At 36.1% G+C, this 16,337-nt stretch overlaps 1 protein-coding gene across 1 annotated transcript in view; it reads right to left on the bottom strand.

The window, feature by feature from the left end:
* LOC145979775 (uncharacterized) overlaps positions 1 to 16,337 on the bottom strand; it is a 240,510-nt gene that overhangs the window by 199,441 nt on the left and 24,732 nt on the right. Inside the window, exon 2 of the mRNA XM_083112754.1 lies at positions 290 to 354. Coding sequence (XP_082968880.1) covers positions 290 to 344 — 55 coding nt within the window. The 5' untranslated portion in view covers positions 345 to 354. The remainder of the gene's footprint in view (positions 1 to 289; positions 355 to 16,337) is intronic.

Genomic DNA, 16,337 nt, shown 5'->3' with positions numbered 1-16,337 from the left:
CAAGTAGCCTTACTGTGCATAAAGTGGACTCTAAACACCAAATCAAACAACCAACCAGTATATGTAAGTAGTATATGAGGGAAATATGTAATTACATCACCAGATGGTAGGTAGCATCCTTGTGCCTAAAGGGGTGAACCATAGTTACCTGATTGGATGCAGGAGTGTAAAGTATGTAAGATTTGGAGAGTAATTCTGTCATATTTGGAATTCCCCGAAATGAATTAGCCCCAACGGAATTAAGAATTGATTTAAAGAAACTTTAAAAAATTGAGATTACCTTTCTTACCTTCACAAAATGTAGTTGCAGAAACTAAGAGAAGAATTAAGCAATAATTTTTCATAATGTTGAACCTAAAATAAAAAGAAAATGTACATAGCTATTAATGTTTCAAGAAGTAATGATTCCTACTTACTGTTGATTAATATGCTTATTTTAAGTTAGATTTATAAAACCTACTTGCTGGCTTTGTAATTACTCCCACAAATTCCTTTTCTTAGGTGTGCTTCACCTACATCATAAACTGTTGCATTGTGGCTTTGAGTAGTTATGGTTGCGGCCAGTTCTTGTAATCATATGGAATTCAAGCAAAAGGGCGGAAGATACTAACACAGACATTTAGGATTTAAACATAAGTGCAATTGGTGAAGATGTAACAAACGCTACATGGTGGATATTTCCATGCAAATGACAAATAAAGTTGGCAGCTGTGAGCATACTGATGTCACATGAAACCTACCTATACCAATATTAAGAATAGTTGCTTGTCGTGGAATAAAAATCTGGTTGCACCAACACATAAGTGGTTGGCCACATGTAAAAACATACCATTGGAGTATGGTAATTTTGGCTGTGGTGCCAATGTAAGGACAACAGGTGTTTTTACATTGGGCCAACATAACTAAATTAGAGATTTGTTTATATTGTGATACATATATAATTTATTGTGAAGAAAACTTAAAGCTTAGTGTAAGTTATTCCCCCTAATATAAAAATGTACACTACACTTTCTCGTTCAAATTGTATCACTGTTTTCAACGTCCTATGAAGTGGTAGCAAACTACACCATCTTGAGACTTTACTTAGTTTTACACATTTAACATAAATTAGTGTGCACATAGCAGTGTTTATTTTATATTTGTAGATACTGAACCACTTTCACAAGAATACCAAATTAAAAATTGGCAAATTGAAGTTGGTTTTGTGTTATTCTAGCGTTTGTTACCACCACTTAACAAACCATGGAAAGGAGAGTAAAAATCAGTTTTAAAGAATACTTTCTCCTGTTTAGAGCCACGGTGATCTAGTCGGTGCTTGCTGATCACATCACCTCCAAAAGGGCCGAGATTGAGAATGTGTGGGGCTCTACCCCCACATTCCCTAAATGTGCCTTCGTGGCATGATCTATATGCATAGGGAACTTTACCTTTTTACCTTCACTTTCTCCAGGTAAGACCACATTTATGAGTATACTGTAATTTTTAGACAGCAACAGCACAAGGAATAATCATCTAGGGGTGCTGAGGGGGCGCAGAATGAAATTTTGGTGGCATGGTGTTGAAAATAAAGGAAACAAAAAACATGCATATGTTTTAGTCACTAAATAAATCAAATACATCAATCAACATTTAGTAAACATACATGATAATGTACCAATGTAAGAATATGAGCTACTTGCTTCATTTTTACTTGATTTTAGCACAACAACGGGATGTTTGAAAAGAATAGCTTGTTTGTATACATGGATAACCAGAGTATTTTTCCAGGAGAGAGTCAAGCACCAGGGTGAGGGGGAGCAAAGTATGCATATTTGCCCCTTACTAGTGTTGCTTTCTCTCAAGAAAAAATAAAAAAAACTGCCTTCAGTTTGAACTGCAACACTTATAATAATTAGCATAACAATGAACTATAACATTTCTTCGCTTCATAACAAAGGGCTTACATATCAAACAGATTCAAACAGTATTTGAAAATGTGATTTAGTACGATAATATATATGTATATGTACATATGTACCTAATATGTAGAACGAAATTAAAGTGTGAACAACAAAAGTGCCCATCACAATACAACTCATGTTAAATAATTTCCTGAGCACGACCTGATATCTTGAAAACAAATGAAATTCTTGGAGAAAAGAGGATGAATGAGTAGGCGTAAAATCAGGGATGGCGCCTCTGCCCACCCGATTGGCCACCTGATCAAGACATGATTATGATTATTATTATGACATAAGGGTTCAGAAAAACATGAATGCTTCAATATAAGAAGAGAATATATTCTTGTTCTGACTCTCAACATTTATCTTATGAAATTGTCAAGACTAAACATGTTCTGAAATTATTCCATGAAATTTCCCTGTTTTTGAATTTACATTAGTTTACTGAGTAAGATAAGAAAAATCGCTTGAAAACATGTTGACGAAATGATGAATAATACCTGTCAATTTTATTTCTGATTTTAAACTGATCCAGTTAACACGTTTTCCAAGGTGAGGAGTACAAGTGATGCATGTTACCATGCCCCCATGTCAGGGCAACAGTGTTTTTTCCTTATTGAAATATTTATGAATATGTCAATTAATTAGGTAATTACGTGAATAAAAATATGTAGGATGTGATAAGTGTATCTCAATTTATTATGCATTTTTAGGTTTGTATATATTCCATGTATAAAAACCATGTAGCTCTCTGTTCTTTCTTCATGTTTCGAACATTCAAAGAAAAAGGCGGGCAGTTTAGCTGTTAAAGATTAAAAATTTTGAAAGAAGGGTCGTTGGCAACGGACACCAACCAAACATATTTGAACTCCCAGATGAGAGTGGGGGAGGTCGGCTGTTGGAACTGAGTCGTGGAAGGGATAGGCTGTTTTGCTTATTTCAGCTCGGATATGAGAACAGATCTCCCACAACGGATGCAGTAAGAGATTTGATTGCCGGGCAAGCTAGTGCCTTGGTGTCCAGTTTACAGGAAAAGTGGTAGTTTGTACTGGATGTTATTTTGAAGTAATTACGGTGCGCCGGGCAGCCTAGTGCCTTGTCACCGTGGAGGTTAAGAAATGTACACGTCGGGCGACCTCGCGCCTCTTAAGACGTTTCTTGGAGTAACGCGAGCCTACCTTGTGACAAGCGTATTCCCTATGTAATTCATGAAATGTAAAGCATCCAGGTACAAACAATAGAGATTTCCAACATCAAAATTAGAGTTTTGGCCCGATAATTAGAGAAATGAACGTTCGGATACGACTTGTATATATTCAAATTTACGTTAATTAAACTTTAGAAAATATCCAAAATTTCAGTTTTTTTACTTCACAGTTGTTGGACAAGGTAATTTAACCCCTGATCAATAAGTCTTCGCAAAAGGTTATCCGTCGTCTCTTGTAGTTAATTATAATTATGTTGACTTGTTGCAACCCACGTGCATTGTCGGACAAACAAAGATACCCCTAGACAAATCAGAGCCGAGTACGAAGTGCACCGAACCTCGAGTGCGGAGGTAAAGTGTGGGGGGTCAGACTAGTAACATGGAGGATAAAACAAATATCTTACAAAACAACCAATACACTAGTTTGAAAATAAATAATAAGTTGCTTCTATCATGAGATGTAATTTTATTTCAAATATAATGTTAATATATATATTATATATTGTTAAATTCCTATCCGATATTAAGCATACCCACTATCCGATATTAGGATGGCTTTTTTCCATTCCTCAAATTTGCATTGTTTTTAATTTTGTACTGTACAACAAAGAATTGAACAATAAGCTAGATAAACACATCACAAGGCAAAAGGTAAGGTACCAATAGTTCATATTACCCAAAAATTATGCATCTCTGTTCATTTTCGTGGGTTAATTATGTTGATTTAAAAAAGTATCCAATATTATGCAGGTTTACGTTACATCCCTTTTCATTTCAGTGAAGATAGTCTCGATGAAATTGTGAATTCTATTATTATCCAGTGTTATTATTAAACCAGCATGCCTCTTTGGGGGAAAAACTGCAACGGTATGTTTACAATTTCCTCCTGCACAAGCTTTGCAAATGCAGGTGAATTGCTTTATTCTCAAATCATTTCCGAGAGCCCCAGTTACAACCTGAGGTGCAGATGAAACAGCACTGCTTTGAAGAACCATTGCATATACATTAGTTTCGTCTGCGTTTACCGTGTTATTTTTGCCTATCATAATTAAATGCTTCGTTCTCAGCATAGCTTCACCTTCGTTATATACTCTGTCCCAACAAAGGAGGAGGAGGAATATCGAGTGGTGAAAGCGCAGCGTTGCCAACCATACAGTTCTGACCGTACATGTACGGAAATTTCATGGCATGTACGGACGTACGGTCCAGGGAGCTTATTCTTGAAACTCGTTACGTTAGCTGGCTGTTGGATTGCCGAGTAAAGTCAGTTGCGCGGTGCACAAGTCGATTCTTGAAATCCGTTCGGTCCCTAGCTTGTGAGTCGGAGCATTTAATTATGATAGGCAAAAATAACACGGTAAACGCAGACGAAACTAATGTATATGCAATGGTTCTTCAAAGCAGTGCTCTTTCATCTGCACCTCAGGTTGTAACTGGGGCTCTCGGAAATGATTTGAGAATAAAGCAATTCACCTGCATTTGCAAAGCTTGTGCAGGAGGAAAATGTAAACATACCGTTGCAGTTTTCACTAGCAGTCGGCAGGTGATACCCAACCGAAACCAAACCCGGCTGCTAGATTTTTAAAGATGGACGCATATTTAGGTTTACTCTTGGTGTTGGAGATGCAAGAAAAGGAGGATCGTCGAGAAGTAGAAAGGCTACTAGGTGCAAACTGTGTAAATCCATGGGGACTTTCTGCAAATAAGTTCGTTGCCATGTTTCGGTTATCGAAACTTTTGGCACAAAATTTAATTGAAGAGTTGTCACCATCGCTACCAAGGCAGACTAGGTTATCAGCAATTCCGAAAGATCGTAAGGTAAGTAATTACGATTTCTATTATTATAATCTTAAAACCTAAGCTTGTACTCTAAATATAAGCACTAATTTGCAAGACGTATGTTAAACAAATATGTTAACAGGTGGGTGCAAGGCAATGAATTAAATTCCAGACCGAGAGAAATCCTGGTACACAATTTTTGTGTTTCGTGAATTTAAAAGCAGTCTATTCGTGAGTGTTACCCAAAATCTCACTTTGTGTCATGTTTAATTTTCATCATATAATCCTTACGGTTGCATACAATATCCATCCACCATAAATTTTTGACAAAATTTGTAATTTTTAAAGAGAAAATGACGTACTTATTACATGAACACATGTCTACGGAAGAGGTGGAAATAATTCATTGCAGTTGTTTCTGTGTGTGTGTACACACATTACTTGAGAATACAGCACTTTTCTCTAACCGTTCTCTTTAGTATTGTGAGTAAGAGTGATGTTAATATTTGTGCATTGATTATATAATGACGTCGAATAATTTAATTTATATGTGAGGAAAAGGACGGTATTTTAACCTTGTTGAAACCATGCAGTAGAAGTGAAATTTTGCAGTAAGTGTTATGCTGTACTTGAATGTGTGTGTTTATAAGACTTAGGTTGTATGTTGCCATTTCTTTAACCAGGATTGCGCATGCTCAGAAAAAAAAAATCAAGACTCAAGTTCCTTTTGTTTTATTGTGATTTCATAATGCTACGAATGCAATTTTTACATGATTCGATTTCGATGTATGTCTGTTAACAGATACTGCAGAGTTTTAGAGATTACTTAAGGTTTTGTTCAATATATGCTTTCGTGGTTAGGTTAGGCAGGTTAGGTTTGGTTCCCTTAGCATTAAAATAAAGTCCCTAAATGCATTCTACTAGGGTTCCAATTTACTTCTACGATATTTATTGTCGCTTGTCGACGGAGAATATCTTGTCCATGAGAAGTGCAAAAGGTAATTTTCAAGGTGGTTCTTGCAACATAAATAACTTTTTTCGAGTCGAAGCAGTGCTCGTTACTTTATTTATTACTTATCTCCACGTTGCACATGCTTTTGAGTGGATTTGAAATTTCCAACATTGCTCTTTTCAATGGTGCCAACCATTTCTCATTAGCACTAATACTTTTTACCTTATAAAATTTTCTTTTATTATACATATAAGCCAAACACGCTGTATATATATTTGGTGAAATATGCAAATTATATGAATACAGGCTAACTCATTTTGTTATTGACATGGAGTAGGAGCACTTTTTGTGGAATGCCCCAATAGATATTTAATCTTCAATGATGTGTTGGTCTACTGCAAGTACATGTATTTTATGGAAAGCATTAAACAAGCAGGAATATATTTTCTTTTTTTACAGGTTCTGATAGCATTGCGATTTTTTGCCACAGGCAGCTATCAGTTAGCAGTGGCAACAGATTGCACACTAGGTGTAAGCCAGGCTACAGTCAGTAGGTGCATCAAGCAAGTGTGCCATGCTATTGTAGAGAGACTTGCTCAGCGGTGGGTAAAATTCCCCAGAACACTAGCAGAACAAATTGCAGTGAAGAGAGGGTGAGCATGTTGCATATTATTTTTTTTTAAAATCATGTTCATTAGTGTTACAGGAAAATTGGTTTGCAAGAAATTGTCTTTCAAAAAATTATTTATTGCATAGATAATTATAAAAGGGTTTAAAACATGATAACACCATTTCTGTTTGTCTCTTTGGGCAGCCATGTCTCGAACCTTAGGGCCACATGCGGCTCCTAGCATTCCTTAATTCGGCCTGCTTTGTCCTACATGCAGGACTATCGATACGTATGTAGTTGTCTAGATTTTAATTTTCTCATGGAAAAGCCCAGCGAAAACAGCTCAATGATCAAAAATGACTGAGAAATGTTTCTTGTCTGCATTAAGAATTAGAAATTCTTTATTCATGGCAGAAGTTCAGCCAGTGGCTGCTCTCCCTGCTTACACACAATAAGAAATTGGACATTGAAACGCTGGTTTCTAAAACAAAGTGTCAAATCTCTGGGAAACGAAAGTAGAATTGTCCATAAACAGTTTATTGAAATAAATATGTAAAATGGTATCACAGAAGGGAAAGACAATTCAGTTTTATTTGAAGAAAAGTACAACACATAAGGATTGTAATTTAAATAGTTTGATACAATTACATACATTCATGTAATTGTGTAATCAATGTATCAGGATAGTGTGTAAAGAGGGATGAGGCTAAATTTCCCCCTTTTTTGCATCCCCCTGCAGTTGCTAATTTTTGGGAGTTTCTGGGGACTGCAATTTATATAATATACCGATGATGCAAGAGAAGTCACTTGAATCACCCTGTCGGAGGCAAATCTCTTAGTTTTGGACTTAAAGGGCTTGAGGTTTGATATGTGCAGCCAGGAGAGATTATGAATTGAATTTGACATGGCTGTCTTTGGATAATTAATTTTAACTTTAACAACAAGAGTCTTCTGTTTGGAATAATATTAAAATTGAAAGGAGCAGCCTTCATTTTCATATTATTTTAAGATAGGATTACAACATTATGGCATTCAACTATTTTTTTTCCTCCAGATTCTGGACAAAATACCAATTTCCAGGAGTTTTGGGAGCTGTGGATGTTGCTATATACATGTTGCTATAGTTCCACCTCCTGTAAATGATCCAGATTTTCCAGAGCATGCATATGTAAATCGGAAGAATTTTCATTCTATAAATGTTCAAGTGGTAAGTGTTCATAAAATGAAGTCACTTATTGTAAAAAAAAAAAATATATTTTCAAGTATTCATAAATTACTTACGTAAAGATTGAGTGAACAACTGTATGCTTCATTCCATGATGTATTCCTTTCCTTTACAACTCTATTTTCTTGTTCACTTTCTCTTTAAGAAAACAACACTTTAGATTCCAAAAATGTCAATAATATTTATTGCAAGAATTAAATGTGAGCTTAAACTATCCTGAATTGATGGGTTAATTGCACAGCTAGGTATAGGTGCCGACTCCATGGGGCTTGGGGGGGCTCGAGCCCCCCCAATGTTAAAGATGAGGGGGCAGAGCCACCTCAATAATTTTGCTTAAGAGGATCTAATGTATTATTTTGCTTCTCTTGTAAAGTTTACTCTGAATTGTGCCACATGAACTTAACTTTAAATACACATTTAAAATTTTCTAGACCATCAACTTTGGGGGGCTGAGACCGCGAAACCATCAGCTTTGGGGAGGCTATGACCAGAGACAGCAAAACACATGACTTATTACTATAGACTAAGTATGTAATTATGAGTATTGTTAAAATTTTTCTAAAAAGAGTTTCAAAAGATGCTGTGCATGAACTAGGGTAGTGGATGGGACGTTCGGGCTACAAATGGCGTTCATATGACATTCAGAACGAGATCATTGATATATTAGGGAGATATGTTTTGCACTCCATGGTAGCAGATATTAAAAGTCGGGAATATTTTGCTATTATGGTTGACGAAACTTGTGACATATCCATCCGTGGACAATTAATATTCTGCATTCGACCTGTGAATAAAAAAAATGATATTTTTGAGGAATCATGGGCTTTTATTAGGGGTGCACGGGACGGGATCGGGATGGGAAAAAATTTCAATTTCCCAACAAAGTCTGGAAATTTTCGGGACGGGAAATGTTCAAAATTTTCCGAAGCTCTGAAAATCTTGAATCCTACACGTCATTTTCAGTTTAATTGATTTCTGGATTAAAAACTAACAATTTCCGATAAATTCTAGAAATTGACAATGCAGAAAACGTCGAGAAATAACGTCATTTTAAAATGAGCATTTGGTATTTCCCGACTGCTCGGGATCCCGAAAAGTCGGGAAATCATTTAACGAAGTCGGGATCGGGACGGGAAATTTTTTTTCCCGATCCCGGTCCCAACTTTTCGGGATCCCGCACACCCCTAGCTTTTATGAGAATCCGAACACTGAGGAAAAAACTTTAAAAAGGGGGAGAGTGAGTCATTCATTAATTTATTTCAGTGATCAGAGCCCCCCAATAATTTTGACAAGTCGGTGCCCCTGCTGCTAGGATAATTGGGATTGGACCTACAGTTTATGTTTATGTGCCTGCACTGGGTATCAAACCCTGGACCCTTTGATTGCAAGGCCACAAGATTATGATTGTCATTGGGAGGCAATAAACTCTTTTGAAGAGGTGACTTACCAGGTGGTCAAGATATAGTTTCATAATAATTCATTTACTCTATATTTGACATTATGAAAAGTAAGTGTAAGAGGATCATGGTATGTGAATAAATTTTATATGTCAATTAAAACTTTTCTTTCTTTAGGTATGTGATGCTGAAAAAAATATTCTTGCTCTTTCTGCAATATATCCTGGAAGATCCCATGATAGCTTTGTGTGGAGAAATTCTAGTGTTAGGAGATATCTTATGCAAGATTATGACAATGGAAATACCACATCTTGGGTTTTAGGTAAGAGTGCTGTTACTTTTTTGTGTTCTGAAGTTGTAGTGGTACATGTTATTTATGCTCATCTGTCATCAGTTCATCAGTGCAGAAGAGTTACAATACAATTCTCAATTAAGTTGTACTATTGTGTGAAGAAAATGTGGATGTAATGTTTTACATGCTGGGATATTTATACATATACTTGATCTTTGCAATAACAAATGGAAGAGATAAACTTGAGATGAATGGTTGCCTAGAAATTATCATAAATTTATACAATAATATGCACATGCAGCTGTAATGTACACTAATGTCTCATTTATGCATTTACATGCACTAAAACTTTGTCAGAGTATTCCGAATTAAGTGAAATGAATCGGTCCATTGAAGAAAGCACATGAATTTTCCCAAATAAACATTTCCTCAATAATAGAATACTGCTCTTCAGTCTGGTCGATGGCATGTCCCACGCAGCTTTCTAGAATCGATTCAGCTTTCCACTTTCCGCTAGCCATAGTTCGCTGCAGGATTCCCTCATTACGCAATTTTCCAACACCGCTTCTCCTATCCTGTCAACACTTACAGACTCCCTATCAGTATCAGTTGCTGAATGACTTCAATTATCTATACGAAATTGTCAATGGCAAAATCTGCTACAACACTCTCCTTCAGAAATTCCACTTCTGAGTGCCTATGGACACAGCACATAACACAAACCTGTTTTACACAGGAAAACCTACTGAAAACTCAAAAAATATCTCTCTTCTACAGACTTCCTATGCAATGTAATGACCTCCCATCAAGTGTTGACATATTCAATACGAGTACACCTTTTGTTTCTAAATGTCCATATAAGATTGTGTGTGATAGTGCCATTTTGACAATTACTGGCAATATTAACGAATCGTTTTATCTGCGGAACGTTCTACAATATAATGAGGATATAAATACGCCGATTCAATTTTTCGATTGATCTGTACAAAGAATCGGTTAATGATATTTCAGAGGTAAGTGTGACATTTCATACAGTCGATTGGGGATCAGATCAGTCAGCATCCTCTGGTTGCTTTATAAGATGTAGTGATTCGAAAATGAAGACATTGACAACAGCAGAACTTCGGGGGCCTCAATGTAGTGCTAGTTCGGTTCGAGGGCCGAAGAAATCAAGGCCCCTCTCTCTTTCTCTCTCTCTAAAGTGAATATTTCATCAGTACCGGATATTAAAACAGAAATAAACTGCATAGATCAACTGAAAATCAAAGTTTTGAGTGATGATTTAGTTTTGCCAGAACTAAATTTCATATATGCAGTCAGAATTTCATGATATAAAAAAATACTTTTGTTTAAGCCTACTGGGTTCGAAACACATTCAAACACTTAACTACCATAAAGAGACAGCCGAAAATTTTATGAATGTCGAGAAGAGAAAGCAAGAAGATGTTGCATATGTAGACATTTTAGGCGGAAATTGCAGGCTCTACCAGGACCCACATCAGGGCTCTACCAACTGAGCCACCTAGTCATCCTTGACTTCAACCGATTTTTCGTTAAAATGTCTACATAGTACATGTCCTGTGTATATCAAATCGTAAGGTGTTGCCTGTATATTGAACAAGCACAGAAAATATAGGAGAGAGAAGAAAACTGAGGAGCATTATCACCGGTTGAGGATAATTTTTTTCTGTGGTCAACAAGAGCTACTACTTCAAGGTAACAATGACAGTGGCCTAATAAGGGAGATTTCACACCGTGTCGCCTGAAGATTAGGTTTGTGCGGCCTTTTGTGTCGCTACGGTGTGAAACGTTGCTGTTGATTGGCCCATTCCAATCAACATGTATCGCGTGTCCCTTCGGTCTGAAACCTTCCTAAGTCTTGAAAATCCATGTCACAAGGATGGAAAATTAGGGCCTTGTTAAGGTTAGGTGTGAAGGCAAGCAGACGACAGCACCCTAAAGGATCATATTCAAACCTGCAGGAATAAGTTATTACCTCACCAACCCTGCCTTGTGCACGTCACTGGAGATAAATGAGTAAGCATTTGATCATACTGGGAGACGAAACATTAGATGTGTTGGGAACGGAAGGGTTTTCATTGTGTATTAATTGTTTCGTGATCCACTTGTATTCGAGAAGACTTCCTTTGTTTCATGCTGATATATGACAAGACAGCGGAAGCTGTGACAGGTATTTTTGAACACTTGTGAGTGCTAAGGCCTGAATCTGAACAATTTGGTGGGCTTCGGCTTTTATAAGAGCTGCAAACATGGGAGGACAAGACATGTTAGTGGTGTTCAGGCTCGAATCAGAGAGAAATATTCGAGAGCTGTCTGCTTCCAGTTCGCAACCCACAATTTGAATCTCACGTTGGCGAGTGGATTGTCCATCCCGTGCATGTGTAACAGCTTCGTAAAAACACTCAAAGATACCATAGATGTTTTTATACCTGATGAGAAGAAATGGACAAACACACATACTGAGATGGATCCGGCACACATTATTAATGCATGGTCGAGTGGTAAAAAATGTTCCGATTTCACGTTCTGATTAAAATGATAGCCTTACAGTGGCAACGATTTAAGGGATAGTTGCTCCCCATTTTTTATTTTTCTGCTTGAAAATTATGGCCTCTTAATGTTAAGCCTTGGCTACCAAGAGAAAGTAAACTTTCCTTGCAACGCCTTCCGCCCCCCCCCCCCCCCATTTTGGAACCCAATTGCCACCACTGGTCTTAAACATACAATTGTGAGGTTCTTACTGTACCCCTTAAAAAAATGGTGTTGAGCCCCCCCCCCCGAAAGGAATTGCTGGATACGTGCCTGAGGGTGTCTACTCACATCATGAATTAAGCTTGAATTTTTCTTCGTAGACATGAATTATTGCAACTTTTATTATCCAAATCCCATTGAATTTATACATATTTATGAATGCCCTAAAGCAAGATCTTCACAGTTCAGTGTCTGTTTTTATGGAGAAAGGAAAATAATTTGTTTGGTAAATAAAACTCTCAATTCATTTGGTTTGTTCGAGTCCTTTGCTAAACAATCTTTTATGACACAGAAGATTATTGCAAGATATCTTGAAGTTGATAAACATTTGAAATATTATGCAATTAACAATTTTTCGTACATTGTTATACTCTGTAACATTGTGACTTCTGTTGTGTGAAGATTTATTTGAAGTCTTGAGTGTACGAAATGGCACATGTTAACTCTGCACCTTAAATTAAGTACATATACTATTCAATTGAATTAGAATTTTTGGATACATTGGAATCGCACAGACCCTTGATATTGTTAATACATATGTGGTGGATTGTGGAAGGTGGTAATACGCAAGGTTGAAATAGGGAAAACATTTGCTTCAATCTTGAATTTTTGGAAAGTTTGCCTTGAAAACTGGAAAATATCTGGGTAGGATATCTGTACCCATAAAAGCCTTTTGTTGTCATAATCTACCAATTAAATACAGTGTGTAGTATACTTTCATATTTTGGTCATTTTTGCATCTTTGTGTAAACTGCAGTTTTTAACTTTCAGCATGAAATGACCATGGCAGATGCTATACATTTAGAACCACATACATTAAATTATTTCTGCAGCTAGAAAACTTGTTAGACTGTATGTGAGCTAACCCTGACAATGTGTTTCAATATGGCACATATAAAACCTGTTTGGGGAAAAGTTGCCCTCCACATAAAATTTATTTTATTTTCTTTCTTTCAATGTCTTGATCAATAAATTTCAGTTGCAGTTGCATGTGTCCCTGTGATTTTCCTTTGTTAAATTGTGACCTGTATTTTCTTACATTACGAAATGCTCAAGATGTGTCGGCCATAAGGCTAATATACAGAACATGTCTGGAAAAGTGTAATCTGGTTGCTCTTTAAAGAACAGCGTAAATTCTGTCCATTTCTTGGATAGGTGACCTGTATCTACTGTTACTCCTCTTTGACATGTTTGTTCTGAATTGTTTTACATATTTGTGTTTCCTCTTATGGATTATAATATTGTATTTGCAGAATATTGTATAATATTGCAGAAGAAATAAATGTTTCACAATTTTTTGAGTTAAATTGTGTTTCCTTCACAGATAAAAACAGTAGGCAGTGTTTACCTTGGGCTTTCAATAATATCTTGATTCGTACTTGCTCTCGGAATAGAAAATGTAAAGTTAGTTATGTGTGGAAAAATAAATATGAGTCAATGGGGAAAATTTTTAGCTTGGTGCAACAAAGTGAAAGCAGAAGTGACTAAACTGCATGGAATACAAGAATGATATTTGCCGTGTATCCATCAGTAACACTTCAAGTTTATATGAATGTCTATAAATGTTCAATGTGGCTTCCACAAATTATGTGGCACACATGCCATCAACATTCTAGTTCTTGTCGCAGTTTTCCCAAGAACCCCTCATCCATAAAGGCATTTCTTATTCTCTCCTTTAGCTGTTACACATTCTGTACAATACACACTTGTTTTTCAAAAATCCAGAAGGGGATGTAAGGTCAAACTGCTTTAACTGCACCTGTGAAAGTCACTATTTTCTTTAACACTGCACCAGCGTCAGAATACTGTTTTCAAAGTCTTGCACATGAAAGGTTTTCTCATTGTTGTTTACTCTATTATGATATATGCTACACTATCAAATTAAAAATTATTGTTACTTGAGTTTGGATGTAAATATGTGTGTTGAATGTGGCAACATCATGCATTTTTACTCTTTAAATTGAAATCTGTATAATCTGGTTTGCAATGTGAATTCATAATGATAATGGGTTTTAACACTAGTGTACGGGTTGTGCCTGAGAAGCATGCAACAAGACAAATGAATTGAATTCTCGTTTTTTCCAATAGATAGCAGAGAGATACAACTGTGTCTCTCAGTGTGCTCTTAGTTGCGGTTGCCATGAGTCAATTGTTCATAATCATGCATTTAGTCCATCAGCTGTCACCGAATGGGAAGGCATTGCTCTCGTCATTTGCCTGTCAGACACAACTCGTCTGCTCGCGTAACATTCAAAGCCTTCATTGAAAATTGCGTTGGGTGCCTGACAGGCACAATCCGTCCAGTCATGTAACAACAATTTCACCCGTGCACTGGAGGATTAACACTACAGTGTTAAAGAACTTAAATTAAAAGCATATAAAAAACTTTTGTAAATGAAATAGCTATTTGTTTGAATAAATACGTGTATTACTAATTAATACATAATTATAAAAACATGAAAATTGATATTTAAGTTCTTTAACACTGTAGTGTTAACACTTCAGTACACAGGTGAAACTACGGTTGCGTGGGAAACTTAAAAATCATGATTTTTCATGTTTCCATAATAATGTATCGATTAGTAATACACATATTTGATCAAACAAATGGCTATTTTATTTACACAAGTTTTTATATGCTTTTAATTTAATTAAATTTTTTGGTGAAGGACAGGCGCAACCCATTAACTTGCATAACAGTTTCACCTGTCTACTGAAGGGTTAAAAACAGCTGCAAGTTTTGTATTTATAGAATTTCAAATGCAGTGCAGAAAACAGCACTCTTTTGTTCTCATGGCAATAAAAAAAATTGGAGACGCACTAAAAGCAAGTGGTTACCATAGCTTACCACAAAATTGAATAAGCTCAATTTTGATGTAACCAAGCTGGCTACTTACTGGGAATTCTGTGTGAATTTGTATTAATAAAAGTTGCAACTTTTCACGTCTATGGAGAAAAATTTACGCATAATTCCAGGAGCCAATATTCCATGGAGAAGCAGCAAGTAGCCACCTTGCTTAAGTTATATATTTTTAATATATATGTATCATTTAATTAAATTAGAATTTTTGGATACATAGGCACCACACAGACTAATTGGAGTCCAAATTCCAGTATCCATAATTCTTAGATATTATGCTTAAATTCCAAATTAGGACCAAAATGTATCCTCCCACAAAATAAAAGTTTCAAACTCCTAAGGTCAAAATTTATGGGGGCAAAAAATCTAAAACTTACCTACAGTGGTAACAGCTATATGTTACCACAAATAATTTTCCAAACTTCATGTATGGTTCCACCAATGCACACACCAGCAAACAATAAAAAGCCTGCATATTTTTTTGTTGCTAGCTTAAACTGATTGATTTGTTGTTTTAAGTCCATTTTATGCACAGTAAGGCTAATTGGGACGACCTACAGTTTAAAGTGGGATCCGAACCACTTGTGCCTCCGCAGAGTATCAAACCCGGGACCCCTTGATTACAAGGTGACGACACTACCACTGCACCATCGGGGAAAATAAATTGATGTCTAGTGACCTGGTAACTATTTCTCCAAATGTTCAATGAACAAATAATGTAAGATGATTTCAACAGATCTTGATGGATTCAAATTATTTCTCAATTCCAATTTGGTGAGAGATCACTAACTGAAGTTTGCAAAACAACACGAGCTGTAACATGAAGTGATATTTCATGTAGAACATTTAGTTTAATATACATTAAATAAAATATTGCATTTATGAAGTTATATTAATCCACAACATGCATAAGTTCATTACTTTAGTTCACATTAAAGTTTGATATTTTCCATCTCTTCGAATGTTTATTGGTAAAGTATAAGATAAAAAAAATTAAGCTCCCTGGGACAACAGCCCCTTGAGGGCTAAAACCTGCCATGCAACATTTTGGTTGGCAAAACCCTTTTACCTGAACCTTTCACAACTAGGGCAGCTATTTCTTCCCTTCCAGTAGTTTCCCAATCATCATGATGCAGCTGGATCAACAGCAAAATTTTGTAGCTCTGTACGAGTAACAACATCAATATACCTGAATTTCCTGAAACCATTCCCTTTGTGTTTCTTCATCAAGATTTATAATATATGAAATGTTGACTACATGAAAAAGTGTTTAAAGTGTAGGTTTATTAATGTTAGTTCTAAA

The sequence above is a fragment of the Lepisma saccharinum genome, chromosome 26 (genome assembly GCF_977018435.1).
Source record: "Lepisma saccharinum chromosome 26, izLepSacc3.1, whole genome shotgun sequence".
In the NCBI taxonomy this organism is placed as follows: Eukaryota; Metazoa; Arthropoda; class Insecta; order Zygentoma; family Lepismatidae; genus Lepisma; species Lepisma saccharinum.
This window is presented reverse-complemented; position numbering and strand designations above follow the sequence as displayed.